Raw genomic sequence first — 13,118 nt, 5'->3', positions numbered from 1 at the left:
TTTCATTCTTATATTTCTTTTCTAGTATCGAATTCCATTTTCATTCCCAGATAGTCTCTATTTATCCTTATATGTACCGCTCTGACTATACTCAGTGATATATCGGATTACAACCACCCACGTGTTCGAAATAAAAGCCAACGAGATGCCCTCTATTCTAATCACACATACTTTTTCCCGACATCTGCCAAAGCAGACGAGTTTGGATTCATCTTCAGGAAGGTTTGCCATGCTGACCAAGAGGACAAGTAGCCGACAAGTGAGTCCACGTCCCAGGTTCGGTCGATACTAAGTGTGTCCAATCTACAAAAGCAAGGCATCCTTATCAAATTCACATTTCAATCGTAAAGAAATATTAATAATACTAATAAAAGCAGTTTCTTCAGTTATCTATTCCTGGTCTATGTTATAGAAAACTGAAGACAGTTTAAAACAAAAAATGACTTATCATAGGCCATGAGACTTCCTTTGAAGGTTTACAGAGAGCGACGCGTTCTACTTCAAACCCATACAGTCAACCACACTGTACCGTAACAATATATCTGATTCTTTTGAGGTGCATCAAAGGGCTAAATAATTTACTGTCGCACACTGCCATTCGTTATGACATGGTCCTGGCTCTAGGATCATAAAACAGTCTTAGACTTAAGTATTTGCTTAGCCAATCAAGAATGACGTAACTTTTTGTAACGTCATCTTTGACTGAAGGCTCGACTTACAACTGTTTTAGACTTAAGACTGTATCATGATCGTGGGGCCAGGGGTGGATATAACCAGAAATTTAGATAGTATATCTCTCTGGTATAACGAGAGTGACAGTAACCCATGGAATTCGAGGATGTTACTACGTATGAACAGTTAATCAATAAATAAGATGATTCCATTTTTGTTTACATTTTACTTAAACTCAACATAAACACAGCTAATAAAAAAGCGATAAGAGAAAACTAAACCGTCAATGATGGCAGAGGTCTTCAATGTCGCTTACTTTGACAGTTTACCGGAACCGGAAGATAATTTAAGATGGATCGTCAGCCTAGAAATTCAAAATGACCTCAATTGACGTTTGAAACACAATTTAAAAGAAAGTCATGTAATGGTGTATCCCATGGGATTACTATACAGTAGTTTAAATCTCTGTATAAATGAATCATTAATGCATCGATGCATAAAAGAACAAGATCATAAAGATCATAAAAAACATAAATAGAAACAATGTAACTAGTTTAGTACTGTTGGTATATCAGTTTTGTTAATTTATATTTGTAAATAGTAAGCTACAAGCAGATAAATGCGTGGTTTCTGTTTTGTATTATCACTTATAATCGCTACATCTATGTATCATTCTGAAAATAGAACTCATAAGATATAGCATCAAAAGAAAAAAAAGAACCGACATTGAAAAGAGACACGTTTTGGAAGGCTAGGTCATATTGTTTCCAACAGTACAGAAACTAAGAAGAGGATATTACATTGTAACTAAAGCGTATACACCTGATTTTAAATCAAGCAAAAACATTCATGAATATTGCAAGCGATAGAAAGTTTAGTGTAGCTATACTTGACACCATGTTACATATATCCAATCGGTAAGAATAACTATTTTCATTCAATTCGTCCTTTATATTTTAATTACAATATAAACATTATTCACTGTAATTTTGTTTACCGTAAATATCACGGGAACAATAAATATGATTATTTAGAACAATACCGTACAATACAAAGCGTGAAAAAGATGTGTTACATATATTTATCACAACGAATATTCAACAATTTTCACAAAGGATATCTCGTCGTTGTAATATATTTCGTTTTTAAGTATGAAATCCAAAGAAATTGAACAGTTGTCCAAATATATACTATTCAATCACTTCTCTATGAGTCGCTAGGCGATTTTTGGAGTGTCGGCAAATAGATCCGTACAGACCGAGCTCTAGATTCTACCTGAATACAAAGCATAACTCATAGGATTATATTAGGAGTCGACACAAATGATTAACAACATTTATAACTCCTCTCACTGGTCAGTGTCTGGCAGGTGAACTAATTAGCGTGCCCATTGCCCTAGAGATAAGTGTCATACCTGGTAAGACCTATGTTCTTAATATTGGTCAATTAGCACTATACTGTAAATACATCATATTTCTAAGAGTAAAAAAGTCGACAACACTAAATCAAGGAAGTAGGAATTACAATATTAAAAATTAGATAAATTGAACATATATTTAAGTACAATGTTATTACATATTAAAATAATTTAGCGAAAGTGTGTAACTAAAAGAATCGAATACTATAACAGATCGAATGGAAGGAAATGTTCCAATAAGCAGTTTTTCTTTTCATAAAATCCTTTATTAGATATACATTTACAACAATGGTATATTGGATCTGTTTGTCTTCACCAAGTTAAGCTTATTTTCACACTGTTTAGCTTTTGAAGCTGATAGGTACAATAATACTCTAAGATTAAGACGCTTTTTTTGTAGTATGTGTGATTCAAGAGAAATCAAAGACGAATGTAGCTTTATCCTTCAATGTAACACATATAATAATGTAAGAAAAATAATATTAAGAGTTACTACTGAAAATTCCATCTGTATTTTAATTAATTTAGTTATAAAGAGTAAAAAACATAAAGGAGTTACGTTCATTGGGAAAGAATATATACATGTATATATAATTATGATATATGAGGCAACAAAACTAAGAAATAATCAAGGTATCGATTGATGTGTATATTCATTATAATTAATTCATAAGACCATAGTAAATGTTGTAACTATACATTTATATTACATTCTCTATATGATATAATGATTGTATAGGTTTCGTCAAGATGAAATTTATGTTAAATGTTTGAAAAACCGAAAGTAATAAAAAAAACTTGAAATTGAAATATGACCTGAATTACAGACAACGATTAATCAGGCAATCATTAGACGTATTTGTCAGATGAGGTCAGCAGGCCACACTATATATTTTACACTAATAAAGTATTTCCTGAACGTTACTGATTGCATGACGAAGGTTGTTATTGGCCTTTACAAATGTGCGACATACTGGTAAGACACTATAAAAATACCATGTAGTATGGCAAGGTGCTTGCTGTAATGTTTTACGAATATAAAGAAATAAAGAAAAATCTAAGCTATAAGAATCCGAAGTCATTATAAATGCTTCTTTTCTTTTGCCTCCACATAATTGAACAATAAAAAGGAAATATAAAACTTGTGAAATGGCCATTAAATACTCAGCATGAAGTTGGTCACATTATGGTCTATTCATAATTAGGGAAATCTTCTCCCTATATAACACTTTTGAAAAAAAAAGTTTGTTTTTGTTGTCAAAAGCAGCAACGTTAAAATGTGATGGATAGGTAAAATACGAAATGTCTTTACGAATTGAACAGTATAATCAACGGGTGGTTATATAAAAGCATAAGACTAGATGTATGGTTTATTTACCTGTACCATCCTTTGAATGGTAACTCGATTCTTGCGAAGCTGTCCTCAATATGGCCGCGTTCGTTTGCCCAATATCCGTCCAAAGAGTTCTCGTAAAACTGTAAAAGAACATGATAAAGCTGTACAAGATCACTAGTGAAGCTTCACACACAATCACTGCCTTTTCTATTTACAATAATCTATAGTCTAAGCAGTACAATATCACCAGTGAAGCTTCACACACAATCACTGCCTTTTCTATTTACAATAATCTATAGTCTAAGCAGTACAATATCACCAGTGAAACTTCATACACAATCACTGCCTTTTCTATTTACAATAGTCTATAGTCTAAGCAGTACAATATCACCAGTGAAACTTCACAAACAATCACTGCCTTTTCTATTTACAATAATCTATAGTCTAAGCAGTACAATATCACCAGTGAAGCTTCACACACAATCACTGCCTTTTGTATTTATGATAATCTATAGTCTAAGCAGTACAATATCACCAGTGAAGCTTCACACACAATCACTGCCTTTTCTATTTACAATAATCTATAGTCTAAGCAGTACAATATCACCAGTGAAGCTTCACACACAATCACTGCCTTTTCTATTTACAATAATCTATAGTCTGAGCAGTACAAGATTACTAGTGAAGCGTCAGACACAATCACTGCCTTTTCTATTTACAATAGTCTATAGTCTAAGCAGTACAATATCACCAGTGAAGCTTCAGACACAATCACTGCCTTTTCTATTTACAATAGTCTATAGTCTAAGCAGTACAATATCACCAGTGAAGCTTCAGACACAATCACTACCTTTACTATTTACAATAGTCTATAGTCTAAGCAGTACAATATCACCAGTGAAGCTTCACAAACAATCACTGCCTTTTCTACTTACAAATGTCTATAGTCTAAGCAGTACAATATCACCAGTGAAGCTTCACACACAATCACTGCCTTTACTTTTTACAATAGTCTATAGTCTAAGCAGTACAATATCACTAGTGAAGCTTCAGACACAATCACTGCATTTTCTATTTACAATAGTCTATAGTCTAAGCAGTACAATATCACCAGTGAAGCTTCACACACAATCGCTGCCTTTTCTATTTACAATAGTCTGTAGTCTTAGCAGTACAATATCACTAGTGAAGCTTCAGACACAATCACTGCCTTTACTATTTACAATAGTCTATAGTCTAAGCAGTACAATATCACCAGTGAAGCTTCACACACAATCACTGCCTTTTCTATTTACAATAGTCTATAGTCTAAGCAGTACAATATCACCAGTGAAGCTTCACAAACAATCACTGCCTTTTCTATTTACAATAGTCTATAGTCTAAGCAGTACAATATCACTAGTGAAGCTTCACACACAATCACTGCCTTTACTATTTATAATAGTCTATAGTCTAAGCAGCACAAGATCACTAGTGAAGCTTCAGACACAATCACTGCCTTTACTATTTACAATAGTCTATAGTCTAAGCAGTACAATATCACCAGTGAAGCTTCACACACAATCACTGCCTTTTCTATTTACAATAGTCTATAGTCTAAGCAGTACAATATCACCAGTGATGCTTCACACACAATCACTGCCTTTACTATTTACAATAGTCTATAGTCTAAGCAGTACAATATCACCAGTGAAGCTTCAGACACAATCACTACCTTTACTATTTACAATAGTCTATAGTCTAAGCAGTACAATATCACCAGTGAAGCTTCACAAACAATCACTGCCTTTTCTACTTACAAATGTCTATAGTCTAAGCAGTAGAATATCTTCAGTGAAGCTTCACACACAATCACTGCCTTTACTATTTACAATAGTCTATAGTCTAAGCAGTACAATATCACTAGTGAAGCTTCAGACACAATCACTGCCTTTACTATTTACAATAGTCTATAGTCTAAGCAGTACAATATCACCAGTGAAGCTTCAGACACAATCACTGCCTTTTCTATTTACAATAGTCTATAGTCTAAGCAGTACAATATCACCAGTGAAGCTTCACACACAATCACTGCCTTTACTATTTATAATAGTCTATAGTCTAAGCAGCACAAGATCACTAGTGAAGCTTCAGACACAATCACTGCCTTTTCTATTTACAATAGTCTATAGTCTAAGCAGTACAATATCACCAGTGAAGCTTCACACACAATCACTGCCTTTTCTATTTACAATAGTCTATAGTCTAAGCAGTACAATATCACCAGTGAAGCTTCACACACAATCACTGCCTTTTCTATTTACAATAGTCTATAGTCTAAGCAGTACAATATCACCAGTGAAGCTTCAGACACAATCACTGCCTTTTCTATTTACAATAGTCTATAGTCTAAGCAGTACAATATCACCAGTGAAGCTTCACACACAATCACTGCCTTTACTATTTACAATAGTCTATAGTCTTAGCAGTACAATATCACTAGTGAAGCTTCACACACAATCACTGCCTTTACTATTTACAATAGTCTATAGTCTTAGCAGTACAATATCACCAGTGAAGCTTCACACACAATCGCTGCCTTTACTATTTACAATAGTCTATAGTCTTAGCAGTACAATATCACTAGTGAAGCTTCACACACAATCACTGCCTTTACTATTTACAATAGTCTATAGTCTTAGCAGTACAAAATCACTAGTGAAGCTTCACACACAATCACTGCCTTTACTATTTACAATAGTCTATAGTCTAAGCAGTACAATATCACCAGTGAAGCTTCACACACAATCACTGCCTTTTCTATTTACAATAGTCTATAGTCTATCAGCAGTATTATAAACTTACATACATTAGATAACGAAAACCTGAGTAAGATCAAGAGGAAACTACATTGTAAAAGGTTTATTCATACTGAATACTAATTGGTTGGTTTTTTTTTTAATTTTTAATATTTCAAAAATGCAACAAAACAAAGTTTCTTGATTGAAAATAGGGACCTATCTATTACTGGCATCAAAAAATGTACCAATGTGAAAACTGTTCCGATACCATGTCGTATGACAAATTATTCTGAAGAAGAAACTTTACTCATGTGTTTCAACTAGAATATCTTATACCACGTACCTGCCAGACTACCTCATTTGCCTCCGTCCTATCTAAGACGGCATTCCCATAGCCGTATACCACCAGTGCCCCGCCTGGACGGAGGACACGCGTCACCTCCTGGTAAAACTTTGGTCTGTCCATCCAATGAATCGCCTGTGCACTGGTTACCAGATCAACAGTGCTATCTTCAAGAAAACTCAAATCTTCGGCTGGACCAACCGAGAATTCGATATTGTGCCCGTGAGACTTTGCTTCTGAAATCTGTTTTTCGCTAATATCTCTTCCAAGCACAGTTTTGAAACTTGTTGTTAAAGGAAACGTGCTTTGGCCATTTCCGCAACCAACATCTAAAGCTACGTCAGAACCGCTTCCTTCCGGGGATTCACAAAATTTCTTTATCTCGCTGTAAACGCTCTCCGGGTACGTTGGTCGGTATTTTGCAAATAGTTTGGCGTGGTTTTCTCCTTCAAAGAGCCGGATGCTCATGTCGATGGTGGATAAAGGCCGTGAGAGGATGCAAGATAGAATCTTGGTGATGCTTCTGGTGCTGACTTTGAAGACAAATCCCATGTCATACAGGGTGGTGGATTTCAAAATGTCGATAGACTCTCTAGGTCGTCAGATCGAGCACGGAATCTGTGGAACCACCAAAAACGTCCATCGACGTCAAAATGTACCGTAATCATTTAAGGATTGATTGTCAATTTTGTTGCTTGCATTGACTGATGAAGAAAGTTAATCTCGTGCAAATGAAGTGAACTGCGAAGCAGTTCATGTAACATTTGCACGAGATTAACTTTCTTCATCAGTCAATGCAAGCAACAAAATTGATAATCAATCCTTATATTTACGTTAACCAATTTAAATATCCCGCTTTTGAAAAAAGTCAAATTATATGTATTCGGTATAAGATTATTATACAATTTGCAACATTGTACCAGTTATTGTACATGTATGTACAGCTACGGAACAGCCGCCAGTCAGTTCTTTTTGTCACCAAGGCAACATAAAATGTAGTTCCGAAAATAACTTCATTCTTTGCGCGTTGTTACAATTAAAAACGGCGATTTTGAAATATTGTTTTTATGTACAAGAATTAATGGCTTAAATTTTATCATAAAAACATGATCATGTAACTTCAAATAAAAAAAAATACTGCGCAGTACTAGCAGTGCAGTCAACGTGTAATCAGGTTGCTCGATTTAGCAGGGGTCCGGTTTTGAAGAAAATGACGATTGTGGTGAAAATGCTGAATAGGACCTAGTTGGTATCTAAACATAATCAAATCTTTTAAAAATCAATTGCGATTGTTGTGGAATGTACCTGAATGTTGTATTTCCGTCTGGTAATTGTTTGTAGCTGGCAGTTAAATGTTTATTAACTAAACCTGTTGTGAAATCCAACCCCTGTGTCTATGGTATGCGATGCAGTCCAAGAACCATGCTTCAGGGGCTCAATAAAACGTGTTAAAATGTGGGATTTAGTCGCAGATCACTGGAAGACTTGTGTGTTATTCTTGAAATGTGATAACTTCTCTGTCAACTGGAGTTTTAGGATTAAAATTCTGTATAAAGTAAGTAGAGAAACATTGATTTGAAATGTTGGTGGTTTCCAATGACCCTCGAATGCCGTGGGTTTTGACACTCGCAGAATCGTTTCGTTAGGCTTATGTCACTGAAATCAGCCTGTTTGGTATTTGAGCGTATTTTTTTATGGAATCTATCGTTTCTAAGCTTACATGTATGTCACCGTTTCACATATAGATCTATATATTGTACACATTATCCTAACTATTTGCGTTCGATTATGCCTACTTCGATGAGTGATGAACATCGCTGCGCTCAGTAGCCTATGTTCAGCATTTTCCGGGGCTTGAGCCTAAGTCATCGTTTCTTCAAAATACGTGTAAAATATCTGTAATATCATATTACTAACAATTTCTAATATCACTTTATCAAACATTTCTGTCTGTGTTTCTAAATGTACAGCGATAGGCCACATCCCAGAAAGTTCATTCAAAACTGAAGCGGCGTAAAACTACAGAGCTCTGTAGGTTAAAATGTAAACAATGTCAAAATGTATTCTCACGCCGGTCAGAGGTCAGCGCGTGACCAAGCATCTTCATTGGGAAATGAAGTGATCGGAGTTTACTAGTTTCATTGAGGCGGAACGAAGTGAAAATGTAAATATTATGTTATGTATGTATATGACACGATTAGGAAAAAAATGAAAAAAAAAAATCAAAAGTTTATGCTACATTTAATTAAACGCAACGCAGCGAGCTCGAAGCTGAAACACGAAAATAAAAAAAAAAAAAAAAAAACGGAAATGAAATTTGAATATCTGATGACCCCTTTCCTACACACGCCGAGTTCTTAATACAAATCATATTCGATAAAAAAAGTAATTTGATTCGGACAAACATTAGTAAGAAGTGTAAAGGTAACATATATCATTCAGATCTACCAGAGTTACGTCCCTTCGTTTCATCCCGCCCATAACTCTCTGGTTTTAGTTCAGAAATATAAATGTAAAGTTATTATAAGCTAACAGTGAACACAAATACTTTTTATCTAGTTATGTGTCTTAATTTGTCAGTTCAATAATGTAACATGCAGATATTTTCCCTCGATTGTTAATTACAAACAAAAATAAGTAAAACAACTTAAATGATATTTGAACGTTTATAAATAATATAAAAAATTGTCTGACAGAATAGGATGGATGGTAAAAATTAGAATTTGAGTATCGAGATGATATAAGTATATTAAAACAGGACTGATACTTGATAGTTGATTAGAGTAAATTGTGAAAATCCAAAGATCTTATGTCAATTTTACGTGAAATACGTTTTAGCATGCATATTGCAATGATTAAAATCATATTTTTTTTAATTTCAATATGTTACCTAATAGTTCGTATCCTTTTTTGTCTGTTATGTATTAGGTTATTGTAGAAAATGTGATATCATGATTTCGGTATAGAATACAATGTCCATACTTCACTAAAGATGTTCCTCTGCTGACAAGAGTATAAGATTTATCATTTGGGTAATAATTGATGTTTTGCCGTGTATATATATATGTCTAATTAACACAGTATCGCAATGCATATAGGGCATAGCATCATGATTTTTTTTTTTTTTTTTTTTTTTTTTTGGATGCAATTAATTATTTAATAAATTTATTACACTTTAATATTGAAGTACATGTAAAATAAGACGCTCAAACTCAATGATGGTATTAAACTTAAGTTATCAATTTTGTTACTGAAGAAAAACACTAATTCATCTGGCATATGCTTCTGTTAAACATAGTTTGGCGGTGGAACATCTTTAATTAAACTAGAGGTGTAATTTCCCATGACACCGCTTAGGTACCGTTCCAAGATAAAATATGTATTCCATCGACATTCTAATTAGTAACCTTTCAACAATAAGCTTATATTATGATAAATCGTGCGTTCGATATTGAAGAACTACTCAAGTTCATTTTATTGTAACTGTTTAAATCATTAAGTGATTATATAAAGTCATAGCCCAAGAGGCGGATATGCACTCGGAATATATTTTGTAACAGGATATGTATATCGTAGCTCTCTTTGTGATAAAGATTCAATCTAAACAAACAACATAAAACATATACCACATACCTATCGTGTCCACTTGTTCCATACATTAGATACAGAGTCCGGATCACGTAGGTTTTATCTCGTACATCGTGTTATCAGTGTTCACCTTGACGAAACCACATTCGGTGTCGAAGCAATTTTTTTATCAATAATACAGTGTCTGCCGCATGAATAAAGGGAAGCAACTGTGATTTTGCAAGCGCTTGTACTGTGTTGTGTTGTATAACAGGGGAGGTAAATCTGTCTGCCTTGCGCTGTCGCATATTACTTTTTTTTCCAAGAACGGAATAAATCATCAATATCTTATTGTCATATGACGAATATTTTATAACAGGTCAAATATTTTATTTGCTTTTATTCAAAATTGTTTGAAATCCACAAATGTTGAAAACTGGGCTGTAAAACAATTTCATTGTCTCGTGAATTTGTTGGAAAGCATGAAACATCATGGTAGTATATTAATTTCTATCATCGGGTTGATTTAGATCGCGTTATGTCGACCACTCAAGTTATTACATCACTTGATAATATTTATGCTGAATTACGAACAGATTATGATGATATAACTTGATTTTAAGTAGTCACTGCCACAATAATCCAAAAAAAAAAAAACCATTTACCTTTATTTCCAAAATCACACACTATTTACTTTCTATCCTATAAAGTCGCATTATCCTTCTAATTTTTAAAGCATTGATATATGTCACTAAATTAACTATTTTTATGTCACTATCCAAATATACTGTGGTACTTACGTCTCTCTTTATTTCATCCTTGTTATCATTATCATTATCGTCAACTGAGAAATTAAAAGTGATTTAATTAGTGTGATTCTACCAAGAGGGGTGATATTTCTTTTTATCCCATGCCTTTATTATACTTTTAAAGATGCTCCACCGCTGACAAATGTATTTTTCATTATCAAAAATAAGAGCAGACGATTTAGTATTTTTCTTCAGTTACAAAACTTTACACCATTATCACCATTGAAAAGTTTGAGCTTTTATTTTACTTCAAGTTAAAAATCTGAAAAATAATTAATTGTATCCCGGAAAAAATTCCATGGCACTATATTCTACATGAAATGAAGTACTGATTGCACATGCATTTGATTTTTATTTAACATATTTTATTGCAAATATATACAAAAGGATTGGGTACAAGTTTTATGCAACTTATATTAAAATTGCCACCCTTTCCAAAATACAGAACGAATACAAACATGATATGCAAAGTAATGAAATATATAAATATGATTAAATAGTAAATAAGAACACTTTGTAGAGAGAGGGAGAGAGAGAGAGAGAGAGAGAGGGAGAGAGAGAGGGGGAGAGAGAGAGAGAGAGAGAGAGAGAGAGAGAGAGAGAGGGGAGGGGAGTAAGGAGAGGGAGAAAATACAATGTCTTAAAATTGTAATACTAAATCGATTTAATTAATAAATAATAATTTGCGGCAACAGTTGGACTAATTATCTCTTTCTTTGCCTTCCCTCTAAAAGAATGTCCATCACACTCCTAAAATCTTTCTCCTAGCTACATTGTATGCATCAAAGGCGAAACAAATTATTTTATATTATTTTTTTTGTGTTTATTAGGCATATCTATATACACGATTAAACACCAAATATTGTTCAAATGATGAATATCATTTGTGCTCTGTCGGCGGTGGAGCATCTTTAATTTTACTAATATTTTATCATTTATCATTTATTTTTTTATTTTCAATCCTGAATTTTATAGCTAAAAACTCAGCACAAATAATGAAAAATATGGTGCAACCGGATCACCTTGGCGACAGCCATGCATTAATTTGAAAAAATGATGGTTAATTCCCACCTTGATTGACAGCTGAAGAAGCATTACAAGGTAAATTTGTTATCCATTGTTAAAATATTTAAGTGATTCATCAACAAATTTCCATGAAACACAAAAGTTTTTTTTAAGTCTATAGTTAGTAACATTCCAGGTAGTCCGCTAAACCTGACTATAGTATTAGGCTTTTTTAATCCAGGTACGTCGTTTTCTTCTGCATAATGCATTATATCATATACAAGCCTAGTGTTTTCCTCTAAATATCGCCCCGATATAAAACCCCGTTTGATCAGAATTAATAATATTACTCAGAATTTCCTTCATTCTATTTGCAATTGTCCTAGAATTAATCTTATATACCGTATTTAGTAGAGAAATAGGCCGCCAGTTTTGCAGGAAGTCTTTTTCGATTTATTTGCTTTAAAGATATAAGTGACAATTCCATGGCACTGAGTGACTGAAAGTTGTCCATGTAAAAATCCATAATTAGTTGACCCTTCCACAAAAATACCTCTCTGTTTCCATCTTTTTTTAAGTTCAGGTGTGTAACCATCAGAGCCAGGCCTGTTGCCATTGACAATGGTAATACTTACACTTACACCATTGGATGAGGACATTTCAAGGAGTCATGACATATATTGTATATACTGTAGATAAGTGTATATATAGATAAAGATAGGTTTTGAAATTCAAATATAAACCATAAAACACACCAAAGGCATTTGAACCTTTAACAATACGATGGTGCTAATTGTGTCTTCCGTTCTACTAGAAATCGTCATTGATGCAATAAAAACAAGGAAATTAGTTTAAACATATTTTATTGACATAAAATAACAAAAGGATAAGTCATTAAGTTTTTCCATCTTATATGTGACTTGTCCTGAAATATAGAAAATATAAACATACATAAATGAATAGTCACGTGATTACATTGAACAAAATAGTATGAATTCACATAAAACACCAAGAACATTAAACTAGTAAGAGAGAGGGAGAAATATAGATATTATTCTCATTCATTGGGTTATAAAATTGTACTCGTATGATACGATTATAATACATAAAACAAGCGATGAAAAATGGGAAAATAATCATGACAACTTGTAATGATATAGGAAATAAGTAAGAGAGCGAAAGAGAGAGA

General features: G+C 33.4%; 1 protein-coding gene across 3 annotated transcripts in view; it reads right to left on the bottom strand.

The window, feature by feature from the left end:
• The window catches only part of LOC138331789 (putative methyltransferase DDB_G0268948), a 32,434-nt gene extending 22,091 nt beyond the window's left edge, over window positions 1-10,343 (bottom strand). The window contains exons 1-5 of one of the 3 annotated variants that reach the window (XM_069279562.1): window positions 10,182-10,343; window positions 6,549-7,166; window positions 3,468-3,565; window positions 989-1,036; window positions 172-303 (exon numbers count right to left, since the gene is read on the bottom strand). In XM_069279562.1, coding sequence (XP_069135663.1) covers window positions 172-303; window positions 989-1,036; window positions 3,468-3,565; window positions 6,549-7,100 — 830 coding nt within the window. In that variant the 5' untranslated portion in view covers window positions 7,101-7,166; window positions 10,182-10,343. The remainder of the gene's footprint in view (window positions 1-171; window positions 304-988; window positions 1,037-3,467; window positions 3,566-6,548; window positions 7,167-10,181) is intronic. The other 2 variants (XM_069279563.1, XM_069279564.1) reach the window with 2 other exon arrangements.
• Between the last annotated feature and the right edge of the window lie 2,775 nt (window positions 10,344-13,118).

This window comes from Argopecten irradians, chromosome 9 (assembly GCF_041381155.1).
Source record: "Argopecten irradians isolate NY chromosome 9, Ai_NY, whole genome shotgun sequence".
NCBI classification, from domain to species: Eukaryota; Metazoa; Mollusca; class Bivalvia; order Pectinida; family Pectinidae; genus Argopecten; species Argopecten irradians.
This window is presented reverse-complemented; position numbering and strand designations above follow the sequence as displayed.